Source organism: Canis lupus, chromosome 17 (genome assembly GCF_011100685.1).
Source record: "Canis lupus familiaris isolate Mischka breed German Shepherd chromosome 17, alternate assembly UU_Cfam_GSD_1.0, whole genome shotgun sequence".
NCBI classification, from domain to species: Eukaryota; Metazoa; Chordata; class Mammalia; order Carnivora; family Canidae; genus Canis; species Canis lupus.
Genome location: NC_049238.1, coordinates 40571622 through 40595195, shown reverse-complemented (window position 1 = coordinate 40595195; position 23574 = coordinate 40571622). Strand labels below are relative to the sequence as shown.

At 41.6% G+C, this 23574-nt stretch overlaps 1 protein-coding gene and 1 long non-coding RNA gene across 3 annotated transcripts in view; one reads left to right on the top strand and one right to left on the bottom strand.

The window, feature by feature from the left end:
- The window catches only part of DNAH6 (dynein axonemal heavy chain 6), a 234851-nt gene that overhangs the window by 119862 nt on the left and 91415 nt on the right, over window positions 1-23574 (top strand). Inside the window, exons 41-47 of the mRNA XM_038561598.1 lie at window positions 84-231; window positions 2068-2225; window positions 3694-3825; window positions 10681-10852; window positions 12326-12472; window positions 13361-13434; window positions 15396-15550. Of these exons, the coding sequence (XP_038417526.1) occupies window positions 84-231; window positions 2068-2225; window positions 3694-3825; window positions 10681-10852; window positions 12326-12472; window positions 13361-13434; window positions 15396-15550 (986 nt within the window). The remainder of the gene's footprint in view (window positions 1-83; window positions 232-2067; window positions 2226-3693; window positions 3826-10680; window positions 10853-12325; window positions 12473-13360; window positions 13435-15395; window positions 15551-23574) is intronic.
- The window catches only part of LOC119869757, a 51490-nt gene continuing 30005 nt past the window's right edge, over window positions 2090-23574 (bottom strand). Inside the window, exons 4-6 of one of the 2 annotated variants that reach the window (XR_005372488.1) lie at window positions 19080-19136; window positions 11005-11093; window positions 2090-3807 (exon numbers count right to left, since the gene is read on the bottom strand). This is a non-coding gene — a long non-coding RNA (uncharacterized LOC119869757). Of the gene's footprint in view, window positions 3808-11004; window positions 11094-19079; window positions 19363-23574 lie in introns of those variants that run through there. The other variant, XR_005372487.1, reaches the window with a different exon arrangement.

Genomic DNA, 23574 nt, shown 5'->3' with positions numbered 1-23574 from the left:
TCATTGTACTGGATTATTACTGATGTAGATGATTGAAAGATATATTGAATATGAAATCAATTAACATATTTTTAAATTTAAAGTCTGTCATTGCAAAAGGATTGTTGAATAGAATTCAAGAAACAGCTGCCTATGTTCCTGTTTATCTAAATTTTTCTGCTCAAACTTCATCTGCAAGAACACAGGAGATTATTGAGTCAAAACTGGAAAGGAAAAGAAAAAATATACTAGGTAAGAGTTATCATTTTTATTTGTCTCACACAAATTATTTATTAAACTAATAACCACAAAAACATTGCATGTAATAAAGGTTAAAATGGATATCATCTTTGCTTAATTTATTTGTAAAGGTGATTCTGTGAATGGTATTCTTTACTGTGCTGTATATCCAGATATCTTACCGTTAGCAAGCAAGGATTTTATTTCTATCATCACCTTCAACTCAGAACATCTTCAATCTCTGGCTCTCTGTGGCTCTCCCTTTCCATGCAGGCTTTCAAACCTGCACTGATTTCCCTTTTTTTAAAACAGACCAACAAATAAACCACTTTGTATCTGGTATGCTGTTATCTGAACTCAGCAAGGAATCAGCATGAAACTATCTAGGTTTTTGTTTTTTTTTTTTTGTTTTTTTTTTTTTTTCCAGTCAGAGCTACCAGCCAGGCATCAGTGGGATCTCCCTCTCCATCCCATATTAACTATTAGATAAATAGCATCACTTTCTGGTCACTTGCAGCTATTTTGAGTCAGGTCTAATGTAAAGTTTCAATTCCAAACCCAATGTAAAGCTGGGTTCTCTGCCATAGACCTGGTTTGTGTCTCATGGGGCTGGAGGTGGAGGGGGGCATGGGGTGCCCTTTTGCCCTTCCTGGTCCTCCCTATAGGAGGCTCTGGTGTGTCGGGAGGGGAGAAGGAGAGGAAAGGACAAGTGTTCTCCCTAACTAACATTTAGATGGGCCTCCATGTGGATTGTCCCTGCTTCTCTCGCTGATGATGAATGACTGTCCATGCTGTGTGTCAGGCTTCCAGGAGCAGGTTCTCTGAAGGACTCCCCAAAAGGGTGTACACAGGCCAGGCATTGGCATCCCCATTGGAAGTTTCCCTAATGTTGGGAACCAGGGCCTCAGCCCCGTCTCAGTCCCACCTTTCAGAGTATATCCTGCAGTCCCTGCTACTGGGTCCACTTGGCTGGCCCACAGCCTCCCTGGGTGAAATACTAGCCAAGCTCGAGCCAGCTGCCTTCCACGGTGTCCATTATCTAATGGGCCCTCTGTGCCAACCTGTGAGGATACCAGCTGCTTTACTGCCTCCTCTCTATTCCCTTTTTCCCGTTCTGGTAGGCACAGGGTAGTGAGTGCCAGTCTGTCTGATAGGAGACCATGCCTTTGTGAAGGATTCTCTTGAAGCCCCTCCCCATGCCTGTGCTGCAAGTTGGCTTCAGGGATCTGGAAGATGGAATTGGGCACTGAGTTTGCCTTGATTCCTTCACTGTTGGCAAGTGCTGGATGCCAGAGTGGGCGGGGTCACCCCTGCTTAGGCCATTTCCTTTTCTCTGTCATTACTCTTTTTTTTTTTTGACTAGTATGCATATTGATGTTCTCTAAGTTAAATATGGCAGTGTAAAGCTCCACCATACTGGACTTCTCTTTGATGTGATCAGATGCTTTTGAACATCCAGCCCCGTTTTCCCTATGGAGGGTGGTGCAATGGTATTTATGTAAGGAAACTTTTGGAGTACTTCTATCTCCTGCTCTGAAAAGAAAATGACCTTCCTCCCCCATGCCAGGCCACACGTCAGGGGAGGCAATGTCAGTGCCTGAGATTGAGAAAGATCCAGACTGACTGGAGAGCTGGCATCATCCTGCACCTCTGAGAGCGAGGGCGAGGGTCCACCCGGCAGTATGGATGTCTCAGCTCTGTGCACCCCTCCCTGCTGGGGCCCTCCTCACTCAGAACTGAGCTCATTATGACCTATGGGGTGTTCACTGAGTCCAAAGCCCTACCTGAGCTTTTGTCTTACATTTTCCAGTGGCAAATCTTAATTCTTAAATTCATTTTATTCCCTAGGAGCACCAGGAAACAAACATGTTGTGATTTTTGTTGATGATTTAAACATGCCCAGACTGGATCGCTATGGCTCTCAGCCTCCAATTGAATTACTTCGGCAGTATCAAGATTTTGGTGGATTTTATGACAGAAGCAAACTATTTTGGAAAGATATACAGGTTACTTTAGGTTTTAAATTACTTTGTGTGTTTAAATTTAAACAGTAAGAAAAGATGATATATTTGTTTGCTAAGGCTGCCATATAAAATACCACAGACTGAGTGACTCAAACAACAGAAATTTATTGTCTCCCAGTTGTAGAGGCCAGAAGTCTGAGATCAGGATATCAGCAGGGTTGGTTTCTTCTGAGGCTTCTCCCCCTGATTTTCAGATGGCTGTCTTCTCCCTGTTTCTTCTTATGATCTTCCCTCTGCATCTATCTGTGTCCAAATGTCTTCTTCTCATAAAGACACCAGTCATACTGGATTAGAGCCTGTCCTAATGACCTCAATTTAACTTAACTACCTCCTTACAGACCCTCTCTCCAAATATAATCACATTCTGAGATACCAGGGGTTGAGCCTTCAACATTTATTTGGCCAGGAGAAAAGGACATAATTCATCCTCTAACCTATGGCCTTGGTGTTTTTTATATGTGACTCAATTTATTTAATCTATATTAAATTCTTACCCTACTTTATTCAGGACATTCAGGGACAAGTGAGACAGGCCCACCTCCCCAAAGGCTCAGCTTCAGGGAGCAGATGGACACATGTATTTATAACGCAGGGTGATGAGTGGGGAGAGACTGGAGGGAGGCAGGGATTGAGGCACCGGTTGAGGATGAGAGACGCCTTCCCAGAAGTGATGATGTTGAAACAGGATTTTGGGGTCAGAGCATAGCAAAGTAAGGAAAAGGAGCATTTTGCATCTTAAATCAGGGAATGTTGAATATAATGGTGCTGTGGAATGTGGGTGCCAAAGTGGCAGAAGAAGCAAAGGTCAGCCCACATGGTGCCACAACAAGGAATGTGGATTTATCCTCTAAGAGATGTGCAGCCCCTAGAGGAAATGTTACAGAAAGATTCCCTTGGTTTCAGGGGAGGGGTGGTCTGAGAGGAGGCAAGACCAGAAGCAATTACAGTTATGATGTATTGGCCAATTGAAAATGTTATGACCGAAGGCTCATAGGAACCTAACTTTGTATTTTCCCTAAGAACAATGGTTCAGTGTGTGTAAATTCAGCATTCCAGTGATTTTATAGGACATAACTACTGCAAATAACAAGAATCAACTATACTTAATATTTGTTAAATGAATATCTTTTAACCTAACATACAACTTCTTGACAATTCTTTAAGACTAAATGTTTATATAGGTATATTTCTACAGATAGAGGCACTAGCTGATGATCTTGAGCAATAACTACCCAGGGTCTTGATTTTTTTTCATCTACAGAATGAGGGTAATGGTAGTGATCTCCTGAGGTAGTGATCTCCTAAGTCAGATAATGTGTAGGAAGACATAAGGTAATGCTGTCATATGGTACGTCCTCAAAAATGTGTTGGTTCTGAGTCCTGCCACCGGTATGGGCAGATGTCATCTCTTTCTTTGTGGGCTGACTTGTGTGGACTTGTTCCCACCCAGGATGTAACAATCGTATCAGCATGTGCACCTCCAGGTGGTGGCCGCAACCCTGTGACTCCCCGCTTCATCCGACATTTCAGCATGCTGTGCCTTCCAATGCCCTCCGAGCACAGTCTGAAACAGATTTTTCAGGTGAGTGTGAACTTATACCTCAGCAGGAGAGAAAAAGAAAACATATCTGTTCCAAAATTCCCAGTCAAAATAGGCTGTTGTGTTTCAGAGGAGCCCATCTGTCCCTTTTCTGAGCAGAAACCAGGTAAACACAGGGGTATCTGGGCAGTAGCTGATGGTGAAGCAGAAGAGCTAGGTTCCTATCTCACAGAGTCAAAGAATGAATCTCATGAACAAAGAAGAGTGAGTAAAGTGATAGAAGTGTATTAAGTGAGGATACAGAAAAAGCTCTCAGAAGTGAGAGGGAACCCAACAGGGTTGCCACTGAAGGCTTTTTAGGATGGTATTTTATTGAAAACTTGACCAGGGAGTTTGTGGCTTTGAGATTGTGTTGTCTTAGTTTGAGCAAGGACTATTGATAATACCCTTAATGACTTGACTTCTTTGTGGTCTAGTCATTTTCTGTGATTACATTGTAGCTGCCAAAGAAAAATACTTCCTAATATCCAGGGCCAGGTGGGCTGGTCTATTCCCTTATCTCTGGTTTCTTTACATCTCAGCTTTTTTGGGACTTTGTTTTGTGAGCCTGATTCCATGGCCCCCTACCTATCTCTCCCTATCTAGCCCTGCCTGTCCCTTACACAACAGGCATTTGCATCATTGCCTTCTGTGTTTGTGGTCTCAGAGATAGTTTTAGGGATGCAGAAAGACTGCCAAAGACTTTATCCTGGACCCTTGACTCTTGGCATTCAGCAGATGCTGTCTACTACCCAGACCCCCTCTCTGTTCCTCTCATACCTGACCACCAGGTCTTGTGTGCCCCACCACCCACCAAACACAGCTCCTGATATGCCAGCAAGCTCAAGCAAAACACAGCTAACCTAGAATTCATTGCCTCACTGCCACCACTACCTCCAACAAAAACAACCACCCAAATTCTTCTACCTGTACACATTTCCCTAAGGGGCCACTTCCTTAAATGGGAAAAATAATTGTGCCTACCCTATAAATAAATGCTTAGCAGAAGTGTTCAATAAAGATGCAACATTACTTTAAGTAGAATGACAAGAGAACATGAAGCAGCACAACTAGAGTGAGCATACCATAACCAACCAGAAAATGCTTATAGAGAAGATTGCGAGCTGTCTTGGGAGACAAGAATTGACAGGGAGGAACAGATCCTGGGAACAGTCAAATGCAGTCACGGGGGCAAGAAATGGTGATGTGGGCACACAGGTAGAATCAGACAGATAGGTGACTGGTTTAGAGAAGCTGACTTTGATGATAAATCACTGAGGAGCCAAAGAGGGGCAGTGACACTGGCATTAAGTGAGCCTCTGCATTCACCAGCATTGGCCTCTCCTTCCAACGGGACCTCTCAGAGGAGAAAAAGGAACAGAGCCATCACATACACAACCTTTTAGTACATGAAAAGTGGTTTTCATACTGAAATAGCTTATACCCATGGGAAATTATTTTTAATGAATTTAAGGTAGTTTCAGTAAGTTGTTTAGGAGCTAATGCCAAAATGACATAAGAATCACCACATTTTGAAAAACTTCTGTTTTTCAAACTTTTGTCTTATAGAATAATTTAGAACATGAAAGAGTGGGAGTGTATCTCCTATAACAAAGTGCAGAACAAAACATGAAGTGGGTAACAGGGAAAACACAGGCATAAGAAGAATTTCTTTGAACCCCCTCACATTTTGTTGAGATCTATTGTGTATAATTTGAAGTTTGAGATGAGTGACTCCCAACCATTCTATCATGACACACTTTGTGATGTGATCAGCAGTGAGGTATGTCCCAAGTAACCTATGCCTGATGATAAAAATGCTGAATTTACTAATTACTTCATATTTTAATAAATGAAAGCAAACTCAAGGCTATCCCAACAAGAATGTCATTCCTAATCGTTCCACAGTGCTCTCTTGGTGGGAAGGAAAATATGGAGTCTGGGCTCCTGGAAATGAAATGATTCCTTACCCTCAGGCTTCTCCACAGGAACTGTGTCATCCATAGGGACATCATCCAGCAAGCACATCCCAGCTGAAAATAGGAGCTGCCTCTTCCAACTGTAACTTACAGACTACTATTTAACACTTGTGCTAAATGTAGGTAGAAAAGGAAATGAAAAGCACCAAAACTGAGAGAGATCCCAGGGTCACTGGGTTGAACTAGATTCAGGTGGGGAAGCATATACTCCTCACAGACAGGATATTTTCCCTATAGAAGAGAAGAATTTGCTCTAGACCTATGGATTCCAAACTCTACTTTCCATCACAACCCATCCAAGCAGTACTCAAGAGTTCATGGCCCACTTTCCCTGTGCTTGGTCACTATACAAGGGGAAAGAACTTGGGGGGACCAGCAAGAACTGAAGAAAAACAAATCAATATGTTAAACTTGTCATTAGCAACATGAAGTAACTAATTTATTGCTACCATCTAAAAGAAGCCTCTGAGTCTAAATGGTAAATGTACAGTGTGTTTGCAGGAGGTACATAATGTTTTTAACCATCTATTTCTAAAACAATCAGTACTATCACTGCACTTTCTTTGAGAAAGACTCTTTGAGAGTCTGTTGCAAGTTAGCTAAACAGCACATATATGCAGGGAGCACATAACTAAAGACAGGTCAGAATTTGCCATGTTTTGGATTATGTGTGGTTATGGGTAACTCACCTTTGAGCCACATACATGTCTTAGTGTTTACTTATTGAAAATGTATATACCAAAAATGTATATCACTATACATTCTAAAGGTAAGCTAAATAGCACAGAACCAATTAAATTGATAATGTCATTAAATTAGATATAATTTCTAATTAGAAAGATATAACATCAGTAATTAAAAACAATGATCAACTCCACGAAATATTAATAGTGTCCTCATACCAAAGCATCCTTCTCCCAAACTTTGGGAATTCTGGCTCTCTCATGTGTGCATATTCTTAGTAGAAGCTTTTCAAAGTTGTCAAATATGTCATGTAAGCCAGATCTTTGAATAGAAGACCAAGCTGTGGTCCTCAGTAAACTCTAGAATGACATGCTAATTTTAATTTATGAATATCAGTTGAATAGCCCTTAATTTCATTTATTAAAGAAATATTTAGGAGCATCTACCAGGTGATAGACATTGGTACTACATTTTTTTTAAGATTTTTATTTATTTATTCATGAGAGACACTGAGAGAGAAGCAGAGACACAGGCAGAGGGAGAGGCAGGCTCCATGCAGGGAGCCCAATGTGGGACTCGATCCTGGGACTCCAGGATCACACCCTGGGCCGAAGGCAGGTGCTAAACTGCTGAGCCATTCAGGGATCCCCCTGGTACTACATTTAAACAAATCAGATGTCATCTTTGTCGTCATGGAGCTTCGGCCATGGAGATAGGTAATAAGCAGATAACTGAACTAATATGTATTATATTAATACTAAATATATAAAACTAATTTAGTTACATTTATATAACTATTTTTATATTTTTGTGATAAAGAATAAACAGACTAGAATTTTGATTTTTTTATGTATAGGATATATATAATATGTATAGTAAAATTTTTATTTTATATATATTGAGATGGTCCTACTCAAAATGTGGGCCCTATGGAGAATGTTAAACATATGTTGGGGGCCCGGGGGTGGGGGGTGGGTAGCTCAAAAGATAGTCCTCATAAGCTGCTAAAACTAATGTTCAATGAGGAGGCTCGTTGAAGTAAATACTTGAGTTTATTTTAAAATATCATATACGACAGCCCAAAATCTAAAGTCACAAGGACTGACTTACAAGCATCAATGTGCATTCTGGTGGCTTCCCAACCATCGTGATGGGAATTTACCTATTTAAAAAATCTATAATAATTGCCCCAAGCATCTAGGGGCAGCAGGCTAGCTAATATATATGTCCTCAGAGATTGTGGCAAGTTATATATGGGAAGATGAGAAAGCCATGAGAGTCACTGACAGGAGAAATCAGGGAAGGCCTCTCCAAGGAGATGACAGGTAACCTAAAACACAGGAATAAAGAAGTCCCTGCCAGCAGAGAGCCCTAAGGCAGGGGGACGGGGTGTGGGGAGGTGGGGACTGGAAGGGTTGGGGGGAGTAGCCATGCAGAGACCTTGAGGAGAAGGAAAGAGCCTGTGTGGCTGGGTCACAGTGAGCAATGGGGAAGAGGCAAAGTGAAGAGCCAGGCAGGTAAGTCTTGACTCACAGGTGAGGGCAGAGCCTGATCTTCCTGACTGAAGGTAACCAAAGGGAGACAGGAGTGGAAATGGCAAGGCCAATAGGAGAAGGAGGGGCTGAAGAAGCCCAGATGAAAGACCCCGGGCTGGAATGGGATGATGTCGGGGAAGCAGAGAGGTTCAAGACTACGTTCAAGCTAGGCTGTGGGGGACAGATAAGGGAAGCCATCAAAGGAAACTTGCAAGTTCCTGATCCAAGCATGGGGTGGGGCCCAATGCTGAGACCGGGAAGCTCAAGAGGGGTGTGTTGTAGTTTTGATGGAGTTGTACCTTAAACATACATGAGAATGAAATCTATGGAACCTTTGGTCATGTACCCATAAATACCCGAGAGAGGCCCTCAGCTCATTTCCACATAAGTTTAGGCACCTCACAATGACCTCTGAACCCACAGGGAGCAGAAATCTAAATTAGGTGGAGAGCAAGTTGGGTCAGATCACTGGTCAGAAACAAATGCTGCTCAAGCATCACCAGTTACAGAAGACAGGAGTGAGCCTATTCTCAGGGACATATTCTGAAGTGAATGGCAGAGTTTTATCACCCATATGTCCTCGCATAGGAATTCAGCTGATTATTATTAGAAAAAGCATAATCAGATCTGAAGTATTTGAAAGATAAATTTTTGGTGTTAAAAAAATCTAACCCAGTGGATAGTCTTTCCTCCTTTGTCGAATATTAGTTGACCATAAAGTTGAGGGTCCACTTCTGGATTCTCTCTTCTGTTCCATTGATCTATGTGTCTGTTTTTGTGCCAGTACCACATTGTCTTGATGACCACAACTTTGTAGTACAACCTGAAATCTGGCATTGTGATGCCCCCAGCTCTGGTTTTCTTTTATAATATTCCCCTGGCTATTCTGGGTCTTTTCTGATTCCACACAAATCTTAAAATAATTTGTTCCAACTCTCTGTGAAGAAATCCCATTTTGATAGGGATTGCATTAAATGTGTAAATTGCCCTGGGTAACATTGACATTTTCACAATATTAATTCTGCCAATCCATGAGCATGGAGTATTTTTCCATCTCTTTGTGTCTTCCTCAATTCCTTTCAGAAGTGTTCTATAGTTTTTAGGGTATAGATCCTTTACCTCCTTGGTTAGGTTTATTCCAAGGTATCTTATGCTTTTGGGTGCAATTGTAAATGGGATTGACTCCTTAATTGCTCTTTCTTCAGTGTCATTGTTAGTGTATAGAAATGCCACTGATTTCTGGGCATTGATTTTGCATCCTGCCACACTGCCAAATTGCTGTATGAGTTCTAGCAATCTTGGGGTGGAGGCTTTGACCATCCACTGGAAAAAAGACAGTCTCTTCAATAAATGGTGCTGGGAAAATTGGACATCCACATGCAGAAGAATGAAACTAGACCATTCTCTTGCACCATGCACAAAGATAAACTCAAAATGGATGAAAGATCTAAATGTGAGACAAGATTCCTTCAAAATCCTAGAGGAGAACACAGGCAACACCCTTTTTGAACTAGGCCACGGTAACTTCTTGCAAGATACATCCACGAAGGCAAGAGAAACAAAAGCAAAAATGAACTATTGGGACTTCATCAAGATAAGAAGCTTTTGCACAGCAAAGGATACAGTCAACAAAACTCAGACAACCTACAGAATGGGAGAAGATATTTGCAAATGACGTATCAGATAAAGGGCTAGTTTCCAAGATCTATAAAGAACTTATTAAACTCAACACCAAAGAAACAAACAATCCAATCATGAAATGGGCAAAAGACATGAACAGAAACCTCACAGAGGAAGACATAGACATGGCCAACATGCATATGAGAAAATGCTCTGCATCACTTGCCATCAGGGAAATACAAATCAAAACCACAATGAGATACCACCTCACACCAGTGAGAATGGGGAAAATTAACAAGGCAGGAAACCACAAATGTTGGAGAGGATGTGGAGAAAGGAGAACCCTCTTGCACTGTTGGTGGGAATGTGAACTGGTGCAGCCACTCTGGAAAACTGTGTGGAGGTTCCTCAAAGAGTTAAAAATAGTTCTGCCCTACGACCCAGCAATTGCACTGCTGGGGATTTACCCCAAAGATGCAAATGCAATGAAACGCCGGGACACCTGCACCCCGATGTTTCTAGCAGCAATGTCCACAATAGCCAAACTGTGGAAGGAGCCTCAGTGTCCATCAAAAGATGAATGGATAAAGAATATGTGGTTTATGCATACAATGGAATATTACTCAGCCATTAGAAATGACAAATACCCACCATTTGCTTCAACATGGATGGAACTGGAGGGTATTATGCTGAGTGAAGTAAGTCAATCAGAGAAGGACAAACATATGGTCTCATTCATTCATTCATTTGGGGAATATAAAAAATAGTGAAAGGGAATAAAGGGGAAAGGAGAAAAAATAAATGGGAAATATCAGAAAGGGAGACAGAACATAAAGACTCCTAACTCTGGGAAATGAACTAGGGGTGGTGGAAGGGGAGGTGGGCGGGGGTGGGGGTGACTGGGTGGCAGGCACTGAGGTGGGCACTTGACAGGATGAGCACTGGGTGTTATTCTGTATGTTGACAAATTGAACACCAATAAAAAATAAATTTATTTTAAAAAAATCTAACCCTTTTTCATATTATGTTTCTTGTTCTAGGCCATCTTAAATGGCTTCCTCAGTGACTTCCCACCAGCTGTAAAGCAAACCGCACCAAACATTGTAGAAGCCGCAGTTGAGATTTATAACAGATTGAGTGTTGACCTTCTGCCAACACCGGCCAAATCTCACTATGTCTTTAACTTGAGAGATTTATCCAAATGTGTACAAGGTAATGTATGGAACTCTCATTCTCTGACCTGCAAACTCCTTTCATTTCCATTCATCCCCAATCTCTAGGTAGAATTGTATGTACACGAGTCTCTGTGCCCCGCCTGGAAATCCCATTACATGTCCCCTATTCAAGTCACCCTCCACCCCCACCTTAGTCTAAGGACGTCATAGCTTCCCTCAGACCACCAGCACCTCCTTCCATTTCTTGCTTCCAGCTGATAATGTGTCTTCTTATTTCACTGAAAAAAAAAAAAAAAGAAAAGAAATCAAACCAGAAGTACCTCATCTTCCAAATCTCCCAGACCACCTGCATCTGCCTTCCTTCCCCGTAGTGGTTAAGTTGGCCCTGGTCTGATCATGTGCCAATACCCCCTCAGACACTGAATTCCCTCCCCTTCAGCCTACTCAAGGATTTTGCGCTTATGTTGTATGGTTCATCTTGTCTGCCATGTACACCTATATGTAGAGTAAATATTCTCCCTATGCCCGTCTGCACTGTGCTGTGAGAAGTGAAGGGTCCCCAGAGAGAATGAACACTTCAAGGACTGCTATCCATAACTGCTTTTGCTGTAACTTGGTATTACTAGAACTGTGTTGACCGTTATAATTTATATCCATACAAAGAGTAATCAGAGTAACTTGGAGTAGAAGCCAGAAGGACCAAGGGCATTTGGTGAGGACTGAACCTTGGAAAAGAATGAGAGAGGGAATTGGAGTTTTGAAAACAGTGTAAAGGTCAGAGGTGGGGGTGAGGGGAGTTACTAGAAGCATGTTTGTATATTAAAGAGATGTAGCACTCCTCACTTAACATGTGGCAACCCAGTGTAATAATGAGATGAACATGGCCTGTAGTGTGAAGTCTGACCACTTCACCTCTTCAGTTAAAGAAATATCACAAAACAAGAAAAAGGGTTTTTCCAGATAATGTGTCCAGTTTTACTTTCAAAAAGTGAGATCACTGTTATTCTATGAGTGTATACTTGAGTTTATTTTAAAATATCTCATATACAAGAGCCCAGAATCTAAAATCACAAGGACTGACTTACAAGCATCGATGTGCATTCTGGTGGCTTCCCAACCATCATGATGGGAATTAACCTATTTAAAAAATGTATAATAATTGCCCCAAGCATCTAGGGGCAGCAGGCTAGCTAATAAATATGTCCCCGGAGATTGTGGCAAGTTATATATGGGAAGATGAGAAAGCCATGAGAGTCACTGACAGGAGGAGTCAGGGAAGGCCTCTCCAAGGAGATGACAGGTAACCTAAAACACAGGAATGAAAAAGTCCCTGCCAGCAGAGAGCCCTGAGGCAGGGGGATGGGGTGCTTCCCCACTAGCACCCTAGTGGGGAAGCAGCCATTTGGGGTAGTGTGGGGATAAAGCTGGACTTAAGGATTTTCTAGTTCAACTGTTACTAGATATTTCACAAATGTAGACGTTTCCTTTTTTCCTTTTCTTAAAAAAACAGGTATCCTCCAGTGCGATTCAGGAACAATAAGAGAAGAAATACAGATATTTAGACTCTTTTGCCATGAATGCCAAAGAGTTTTCCATGACCGGTTGATAAATAATGAAGATAAGCACTATTTCCATACTATTTTGACAGAAATGGCCAGTAAATATCAATTATTATTTACCTGTTCTTTTTTATGTATATTTTTTATTGAAGCTCGATTTGCCAACATATAGTAGAACATCCCATCCAGTGCCCCCCAGTGCCCGTCACCCAGTCACCCCATCCCCCTGCCCACCTCCCCTTCCACTACCCCTTGTTCTTTTTCCAGAGTTAGGAGTCTCTCATGTTTTGTCACCCTCTCTGATTTTTCCCACTCATTTTCTCTCCTTTCCCCTATAATCCCTTTCACAATTTTTTTATATTCCCCATATGAGTGAAACCATATAATGATTGTCCTTCTCCGGTTGACTTACTTCACTCAGCATAATACCTGTTCTTTTTCTTTCTTTGGTTGGGGGGGCGGGGGCCTATAAAAGCAATTTGATTTCTACAAAGAAAAATTAAAATGAGCTTAGATAAAGTAAAGCAAAATAAATTTTAGTTCATTCATGGGTAAAAGTTTTTCTCTTCGATGATTCAAATATATAGACATATATGAAATATTAGGGAAATAATTTTATTAAAATTCAGGAAGAGTTAATATTTTAAGTTCAGTATAGAATTTTAAGTAGAAAAGGGAAAGTAGGAGAACCAGCATTTTGTCTGCTAAGAAGCCAGGATATCTCTAAAGTATGCCTTATTTATTAAATGTATATTCAATATCTATTATTTAATAAAATATTTATTAATATTAAACATTCTTAATCTTAAATCCAGGAGATTATCAACCAAACTAAAATGGTGTGCTGTTAACATGTCTTTCTCTCACTTTCATTTACTAGTTAAGCCTTCTACGTAAAGTAACAGCTGATATTATTCTGTATATCTTATTGAAATACTACATTCAAGCTTATCATATATTAAAAATTGATTTTGTTTTTTGAATAGACAAACATTTTGGAATTGCAATTGGCCTGGAATATTTTTTGACTAGACCCATCATCTTTGGAGACTTTATTAAGGCAAGTATGTTGAATTGACTACATTTGAAGATAAATAAAGCATTTACTATTTTACACTTCAATTTCATATTTAACAAGAACTTTACATCTCTGAAGATTAAAGATATAGACCAAGGGTTGGCAAACTATGGCCCCCAGGCCATATCTATCCCATTGCCCATTGTTGTAAATAAAATTCTATGGAAACACAGCCAAACCCATTTGACCAGGTACTGTTTTTCATGTGGTTGCTTTCATATTACGAGACAAAGCAGAGGGGCGCCTGGGTGGCTCAGTGGTTGAGCGTCTGCCTTTGGCTCAGGTCGTGTTCCTGGGGTCCCAGGGTTGGAGTCCCCACATCAGGCTCCTTGCATAGAGCCTGTTTCTCCCTCTGCCTATGTCTCTGCCTATCTCTCTCTCTGGGTCTCTCATAAATGGCTAAAAAAATTTTTTAAAAATTTTTTTAAAATCTTAAAAAAAAAAAAAGAGTGGAGTACTTGCAATAAAGACTATATGACCTGCAAAACCTAAAATACTTATTATCTAGCCCTTTAGAGAAACAGATTCTAACTTCTGATCTAGTCACATTCATTTTGGTAACAGTCTGAATCAGATACCCATCAGATTTTTTATATGGAAAGAAGCAGGTTTAATTTCTCAACCCAGGACTAGCGTCCCCCTTGCTGTATTCTGTATAGCTGTTCAGCGTGTGCTCACATGCTTCCAGCAGCTAATTAGGTAGCAGTGCTGCCCTCCTCATTTCAGGGTAGCTCTCATCAGTAGCAAATTTTTTCTTACATTATGCTCCTCGATTTGTACCTCCAATAACATGTACCTACCGGCTCTAATTTTACCTTCTAGAACTGCCTTGAATAAGTCTTCCATCTAACCCCCCTACCTATGCTGATGAATGTTGTTTTACCAAGTTGACTCTTGTTTGGGTACAACATTCCTAGTATCCCCAAGAGGGCAGGGGCTGTGTCTGTTCTGCTTGCCCTAAATCCCCAGCTTCCTACTCAGAGCTAGGTATAGCTCAATCAGCACTGGTTAGACAAAAGAATGAAGCTGTCTTTATATTGCATGTATGCAATTACCTCATCACCATGATAACCCTGACAAATAAAAAAGATAATTTATTTATATGCAATATATCTATTTAAATGTATTATTAAAAATGAAGTCCAAGGTTTGTTTCCAGGTAGTGATTATATTTCCCATGTGTTTCTACTGCTATAATCATCAAATAGGGGAATAAAGTAAAGAGAAAAGAACAATCGGATCTTTCTTGCATTACATATAAGTATTTTAGTCAATGGCTCCAAATGAAAATGCCCCCTGGGCAGTTGCTACAGCAAAGAAAAGACCTCATGGACAGGTCCACACAGGACCTCAAACAGGAACTCAATTCCCAAATTGAGTTTACCCAAAATTTCATTCTCAATGATTTATTTAATCAGATGACAGCTGTGTAAAAACTACATGTAGTTCTGGAATGATTGTTTATATTCATAACAATCTGGCATGCATAACTTTCAGCCCATTTAGCTTCTCTGATGTCACCAGCCTGAGAGCAAAAGTACAAAACCAAAGTAAGAACACTGAGAAACTGGAAACCTATTTCTGAGCTCCCTTGTGAATTTTATAGCAAAGATCATTGAAACTCCAATGTTCCATTTGAAGTTAAATGAAATGGATTTTCAGTTATCCATGAAAATCTGAGTTGCTTAGCCCCATTTCCTTGGTTTTAATATAATAGCAAGAATAGCTATATATTATGTATATATAATAGCTATATTAGCTATATAAATGTATGTATATAAGAATAAATATTTGTATAATAGGTATTATATATATAATATGTATGCAAATGATTACATAATGGATAAAATGATGTTCCCTCCTACAGTCATGAATATTGTGTATATTTCTGTATCATAACTGATCTAACTAACTTGGTCCCTCTCCCCTAAATCATCTTATAGTTTGGAGCAGATAAGATGGATCGGATTTATGATGACATGCCTGATATGGAGAAAATCGCAAATGTTCTAGAGGACTATCTTGATGATTATAACCTTATAAATCCCAAGGAAGTAAAGTTGGTCTTCTTCCAGGATGCTATAGAACATGTTTCAAGGTATAGTACTATTAGGTGCACTAATGCACTGATCTAATTTATTTTGTATTAAAAGCTAAGAATTAAGTCATGCAGAAGTCTTTAAATAGATTGCAATACGGACAAAGGTCTATGAGCAAATCTTGCTATAACGTAAAAGTTATCATATATATTATATGTTTATATATATATATATATATATATATATTTTAGAAAGGGGATGAGAGGGGGAGAGAAAGCAGGGGTCGGAGGGACAGAGGGAGAGGGAGAGAATCTCTTTTTTTAAATTTAAATTCAATTTGCCAACATATAACACCCAGTGCTCATCCCATCAAGTGTTCCCCTTAGTGTCCGTCACCCAGTTACCCCATCCGCCCCCCTCCCCTTCCATAACCCTTTATTTGTTTCTCAGAGTTAAGAGTCTCTCATGATTTGTCTCTAACTTTTCCCCATTCAGTTTCCTCCCTTCCCTTAGGGTCTCTTTCACGTTTTTTTTATTCCACATATGAGTAAAACCATATGATAATTTTCTTTCTCTGATTGATGAGAGAATTTTAAGCAGGCTCCACCCCCAGTGTGGAGCCTGATGGAGGACTTGAACTCAAGATCCTGAGATCATGACCTGGGCCAAAATCAAGAGTCAGACACTTAACTGAGTGAGCCACACAGGCGCCCCTTTTATATATTTTAAATATAAGTGGCATGAACTTTCTGTGGAATCCCAGGGGTTATTTGTGCTAAATATTAATAGATTGTTTTTGTTTGTTTAAAATGCCCTGACTTATTACAAAAGAAAGGATCTAAGGTAGTTTACAGAGATACATGTACAATATAATAAGGTTGATTACATACATGCCTAAAGAAGGGGTTCAAGATTATAGCAAAATGAGTGAAATCCAAGGAATATAGATTCCATCTGCTTATAAGTCTCTTACCTATTGCAAGTTTCCTTTGAGGGCCATCCCTGATAAATAGGTATCTAGCCTGAATATCTGTAGTCCTTGAAGCATATAGCGCTTTTAAAAATTTTTTTGTTCCAGTATAATTAACATACAGTGTTGTATTAGTTTTGGGTATACAATGCAGTGATTCAGCAATTCTGTATATTACTCAGTACTCATCATGACAAACACACTCTTAATCCCCTTCACCTGTTTCACCTCACACACACACACACACACACACACACACACATCAATTTGTTCTCTATAGTTAAGAGTCTGGGTTTTTTCCTCCCTTTTTTTCTTTGTTCGTTTATTAAATTCCACATATGAGGGAAAAATCATATGATGCACCACTTTTTAAAGTGCACTTGTATACTGTTGGACAACTCCAAGTATTTAAATGACACTTCAAGGATGATGCCAAATCTGCTCCCTGTGACATCTGGTATCTGTCCCATCCTGTGAAGTAGTGGCAATAATGGCATTCAGTGTGAATATAAAACCATGACATGGAGTATCTCATTTAACTGTGATAATACCTCTCTATGACTCAATATCCTAATCTCTCTACAAGTATGGCTCAGAGAATGTTCCAGTGGTCTGTTGCTATATAAGCTGCCACCCTTAGTAGCTACATTATTTCATGATCTCATGGTTCCCAGTGGTTCTATCTTGGGGTCTCAATGCAGTGTAAAGTCAGACCTGGAGCATGTGGCACATCTCTGCCTCTGTCTCTCTAGCACGACAGCATCAGTGTCTGGGATTCTCCCATGGATCTGGGCTCCAAAGGCCTGTGCCCTGAAAGCCACGAAGCCAAATGGCCTCTCATGACTAGTCACATAGCATTACTTCTACTATACTCTGTTAACCAAAGGAGTGACACAGGCCCATCCAGTTCACACGAAAGGGTCAGAGACTCCATCTCTTGACAGGATCAAAGAGCAAGTAGGACCAGAAATAGTACTGCAGCCATGTTTGGACAATACTGTGTATCACAGAGAGATTAGCTGAATTGTCCAAAGTCCCCTTAAAGCTAATAGGTCATAGGCTTACTGAGGCCTACTGAGAATCTCATCTAGTACTTGCAGCAGGTGCCTCCACCCCAAATGGATCCACTTTTTTCATTACAGCCCTCAAAATATTTGAAAATCATGACCAGGCTCCTCTTAGCTTTATATTCTCTGGGAGGATGTAACCCAGAGCTTCCACTATTTCCTGTTAGGGATTATTTCCAGCCTCAACATACTGAACACTTGAGAATTTCTCCACATTCCACTTAAAAATGTGATATCCATACTTGATATAGTATTCTGTGCAATCTACAGTGTGAAGTGTGTTTAAGGACAGGATTTCCCATGGTTTGCTACCATGGCAAGAATTCAATGACTTTGTTTTTTTCCTTTGTCAACTATGTTTTAGTGTGGCATCATGTTAAGTTTGACAGTTAAATCCTCAGGACTTTTTTTCTATAAACCATAAGCAATCAAGTCTTTTATCTTTCCTATACTTCTGCTGTTTAATTAACTCTAATTCAATAATTTGTCACAACCCCAGTGTTACACAACAGTTTGTCACTGGGTTGTTGAGATACCACTTTCTTCTCACCTATCCCCCTGCCAACATACCCGCACACTACTTCCTAACAGCATTTATCCTATAGTTCACACAGGCCTTAAGCCTGCAAAGAAAAAAATAATGGCAGTACTCTGGTCTGAGGAACTTCGTGGAGAACAGATCAGACGACAGGCAAAGTCAGCTTAATTTTATTTATAATCTTTCTGACTTTTGTGAAAGAGAATCACTAGGCTACTCAAGGATTGCTTAAAATATTACAGGAGGAAATTAAAAGCCATTGGTAGAATGGAGGAGATTTGGTTTTCAGATACACAGAGGGCTGCTGTGTGAATGTAGACATCTTTTTCTAAAAAGGACCAAGAGTTAGGAATTAGAGTAAACAAATTTCTACTTGTAAGAGCTTTCAAATACCTACTGCTGAGTAGCTCTAGGAAGGGCTTCATTATGAACATGAGTTATGGGACAATTACTAAATATTCAGTAATTTAGTAAATATTACATTTCCATTTGTTGGTGACATTTTAGACTTTTTTTTTTTTTGCCATAGGGTAAGTGGATAAAGGCCTTCTCAACTCAGAAAAAAAATTGTGTTTTTACTTTAGAGCCTGTGTTTTCAGAGGGCAATTTGCTTCAGACTGTTTCCACCCATTACATATGCCCAAAGTTGTCACTGCACTTCAAGGATGGTAAAACAGAATTCTATGAAAATGTAAGCCACTAATTAGGACAGCTGTCTCTTGCTTACTACTGTAGAGAAAATGTAACCTTGGAGGATTTCTTTTCTATCTATTGATATGTAAGTTGACAGAAAGAAGAATAACACCAGGAAGCAGAATGGACAATTTACTTGTTTCCAATAATCTAAGATGAAAATAATCAAATTACTGTACTATACATGAAACAAAGAAAGTGTAACATATAAAGTGCAAGATTTTTATAATAGTCAATATTTCATCCACTGTAGAATACTTTATGGAAAACAGTAGCAAAACATTATTACATATACCTTTACCTCCCAATTTTATACCTACCTGAGGGACTGAAGAGAAATAAACAGATGATCCAATGTGTCTTCTGTTAGATGTGCACTGTGATAGAGACATAAGAGTGGAAATGGTGCCTGAATCATCTATTTGCTCACTTCAGGGGAGGAGTTGGCAAAGGATCCTGGGAAAGGAGCCAACAAACTTCTTTTATAAAGGGCCAGGTGATAAATATTTTAAACTCTGTAGGTCATACAGTCCTTGTCACAAACTACTCAATTCTGCTGCTGAAACAACAAAAGCAGCCACCTTCAATAAATGAATGAATGAGTTTGACTGTGTTCCAATAAGACTTTATTTATTTATTAGAATACCCAGTGATTTTCACATATCAAAATGTTATTCTTCTTTTGATTTTTTTTTTTTTTTTGTTAGCCATTTAAAAACTGAAAAACCACTCTTAGCTCATAGGCCATAAAAATTAAAAACAAAACAGTAAAGGGGCGGGGTTTGGCCTACATGCCTTTGTTTGGTGACCCTGTTCTAGACAAAGCTGTGCTATCTAGGAGGTCAAGGCTAGGAAAGAGCAGACTGGCCTGAGGGGGCAGGAGAAGGTGCAAAGCTAAAGGAGACAAATTGGAAAGTTTAATTGCTATTTGAGAAGATCCTGAATAATGACCTAAGAGTCTGCTTTGTCCTGGAAGAGCACTTTTCAATGTGGACTTCCTGTTCTTTGCTCACACTGCATAGCCTGTCTGTCCTCTGTCACCAAAGATAATAATGCATGAGGACTATTTAATCAATGTTTGCTAAGTCACAGCTTTTAAGATCTCTAGAAGTTGGTTACTTCAATTTAGATGACTTGTAAAAGTGTCTGAATTTCAGAGAAGAGGCACTCTGAGAGACACCGGGTAAGGGTCCCAGCTGGGGAACCTGAAGCAGGAGTGCAAGCCATAGGTCAAGAGGTGCCCACTCATCCCTACCTGACAATAATTCTCCATTCTGGCTCTGTGAGACCTAAAGTTTTGAACATAAACATCTGAGTCAATGATACAGGTTGTCGCAGGATGTCAACATTCGGAGAAAGCAACAGATACATTTGGAGCAATGTCCTATTCATGTCCGGGATTAACTTTTGCTAGAGAAAGTAATTGCTTGCCTTGAGAAGGACTCTGTCCAGGTCTGGGCACAGCTATCATGGCTGCTGCCTCCCCTCTGAGAGAGCTGGAGGGTGAGGTGCTGTGCTCTATCTGCCTCAACTACTTGAGAGACCCCATAGCCATCAACTGTGGTTATGTCTTCTGCTACCACTGCATCATTCAGGTCTTCCTAGTGAATCTACTAAGAAGCCATTGCATTATTCTCTTTGTAAGATTGTCTTTAAGAAAGAAAATATTTGCCATGTGTGGCAGATGGCCAGCCTAGTGGAAAACATCTAGAGGATGAAGGTAGATGAGGAGAGACAACCCAAAGACGACGGACCACTTGAGCAAAATGCAAGAAGCTGTGTGAGGTACATTTGGGATAGTTCCACTATTACTGCAAGGATGACCAACAAATATTTTGTGTTATGTGTTGGGAGTCCCCACAGCATAGGCATCATACTGCTGTTCTCCTGGAGAAGGATGCACAGACTCATCAGGGTAAAATTTTATTTTTTTTCTTTTTTTTTAATTTTATTTATTTCTTCATGAGAGACAGAGATAGAGAGAGGCAGAGATGCAGGCAGAGGGAGAAGCAGGCCCCATGCAGGGAGCTCGACGTGGGACTTGATCCCGGGTCTCCAGGAACATGCCCTGGAAGGCAGGCACTAAACTGCTGAGCCACCCAGGGATCCCCATCAGGGTAAAATTTTAAACCATCTGAAGATTCTGAAGAAATATAATCCAGAATTATCAGTCCACAGGAGAAGATGAGATTCAGGCCCTGCAGACAAAATTGTAGCATAGGCAGGACATTGTGTCAGTGTTTGAACAGGGCTACCAGTTCTTGAGAGAAAGTACCTATTGGAGCAGTACCTATTGGAGTTAACTGGAAGGGACTGAGCAAGAGCTTGCCAAAGGCAGGAACAGCCATGTCACCAAGGGCTCTGAGGAATTCATCCAATTTCAAACCCATATTTATGAGTTGGAAAAAAAAGCCTCAGCAGCCAGAACTTGGGCTTTTGCAGGACCCAAGTGACATAATAAGCAGATACACTGGAAGAAGTTCTGGATAGAAAAGTCTATCAGTGCTGAAATCAAAAAGTGGGCAGAAGAGTTTCAGATAAACTTTATTCTTTAGAGAAAGGACTCAGGATTCAATGGAAAACTGAGGAGGGATCTGGAGTATATAACCATGAGGATCACCCTGAATTCCCAGACGGCCAATGGCTACCTCTCAGTGTCTCTGAATGGGAAGAACATGATACTCACTGGCTTGTGGATGAACAAATACCAGCATGGTCAAAGATATACTTGGAAGTGAAAGTGGATAAACTATGGTGGGAAGCAGAGGAAGAAGCATCAATGAAGTACTGGGGTGGAGCCAGGGGTATGTTTGGCACTAGCTATCTTAGTGGATTAATGGGTACCACTGAAGGCTATAGCTCCACTGGATATAGAAACAAGAATGAAGAGTTGGAGGAGTGGTCTCAGGAAAATGAAATATGGCCAAAATTCTGCCTGGCAGGGGTGGCAAGAGAGTCAGTGGTGAGAAGAGAACTTCTCAACTTCAGCCATGAGGAAGGATTCTGGACTTTGCAGCTGTCTTCAGCAGGGGTGAATTTAGGGACTAGCCCTGAGCCTCTCCAAATCCTGTCCTACTGTCCAAGGCATATTGGAGTTGCTCTAGATTATGATGGTGGGAAGGTAACCCTGCCTCCTGCGGGCCACATAGAGCTTGGGAAGAGTGAAGTTGCACCTCTTAAGGTAGGGCAGTGGCCAGCAGCTCCTCATTGTCATCATTATCATCATCACTATCACTGCTGGCCACTGGCTGGTCACCATGCACAATCTTATACAACAGGAAGATGTAGAGGCCAAGTAGCAACTGGGTGAGTGATGATGGGAAAAATCTCATGCAGCTCCCCCCCCCCCCCCCACCCTATGGCTCAACTCCCTGGGGTCTGTGCAGATGGAGGCCACATCCTCAGCAGCTGTGATCGCTAGAGCAAAGTTTGGGCTGGGCTAGAGAGGGCTCTGGAACTGACTGCTTTCTCCTCCCTCTCACCCAGCTATTTGCCCACCTCTTGACTTGCAATCTGTAAAAGACAACAGTGGCTCACACTTCTGGAATTCCCAATTCCAAACCCCAGTCATTTGGGAGAAATGCACACAGGTAGCTGGAATCAGAGCAGCAGAGAAGTGTGGAAGAAACAAAGGGAGAGAAGCTGCTTTTAGTTTCCCATGCAAATCTCCACCCTCCCCGCATGCCCTCTCCCCTCTTGACCTAGACCCACTCCACCTGCAGCCCTCCTCCCTCCTCATGTACCCTCTCCACCTTTGCCCTGTCCCCTCCACCTCAGCCTTCTCCACCTGCACCTGCTCCAACTGCCCACCTCTCCCCTCTCCCATGGCACACCTCCTCAATCTCTGAGGCTCTCCACCTTGTCACCCCTCCCCACCTCTCCTTTTTTTCTTCACTGACACCCTTGCTCTTGCCACAGATCTAGCTGTCCAGCTGGCTCCAAGAATGGCTCTGTGGGCAGGGACACTCTCCCCAGTCCTGCCCCACCTGCCGGCCCAGACAGTATCTGCTTCCTTCACCCCTTGCAGAGCAGGCTGCAACAATTTCATCTTCATATCTCTAGATGGTTAGCTAGCTGGGCCAAGAACAGCAACAGCCTCTTCAGAGGGAGGCTCAGTTACAAAACCCTGTGCCAGGAACAGCAATACTTAACCATCCACCTTCCCCATCCCCCCGCCCTCACCCCACCAACACACACACCAAAAAAAACTGGTGCTCACAGTCCCACTTGGAGGATGGAGCAGATACCACCCACTTCACATACTGCAGACGCTGCCACCTGGCATAAGTGGCACCTCAGCCCTCTCAAGCTGCTGTCCCCTGCACACAGCCCGCTCCTGGCCTCCTCTGATCCTCCCCAATCCCATTCCATGGCCCATCTGCACCCCCTTCCCCTTGAAGCTGCCCTAGTGGAGCTTGGTGTGGCCCTGATGGACCAGCAGGCAGCCCTATGATCTTTGCCTGTGCCCATGCCCACCCAGTGGCTCATACCTTCCACAGCGTGCACATCCGAGGACCCTCAAATGGCAGCAATTCAACACTGTCTGCCAACCCCAGGGTCAGCACCTGTGCACTGGTACCTAGGGAGCCAGGAGCATGGAGGGGCTGCAACTGGGAAGGGGTGGGCCCTGGAGCCGGTAGCCCAGGGCTGGGGAGGGAATCCCACCTGCTAGTGCACAAGTCGGCGGTCCTGCCGGCCACACTGCAGCTGCTACCTGCTGCTCCTGTTCTCTGTGCTCCTGCTCTCAGCTCCTCCTCCAAGAGAGGAGGAAGAATGAATTCAGGACAAGTTGTGTTGACAACCTGAACAATCTGG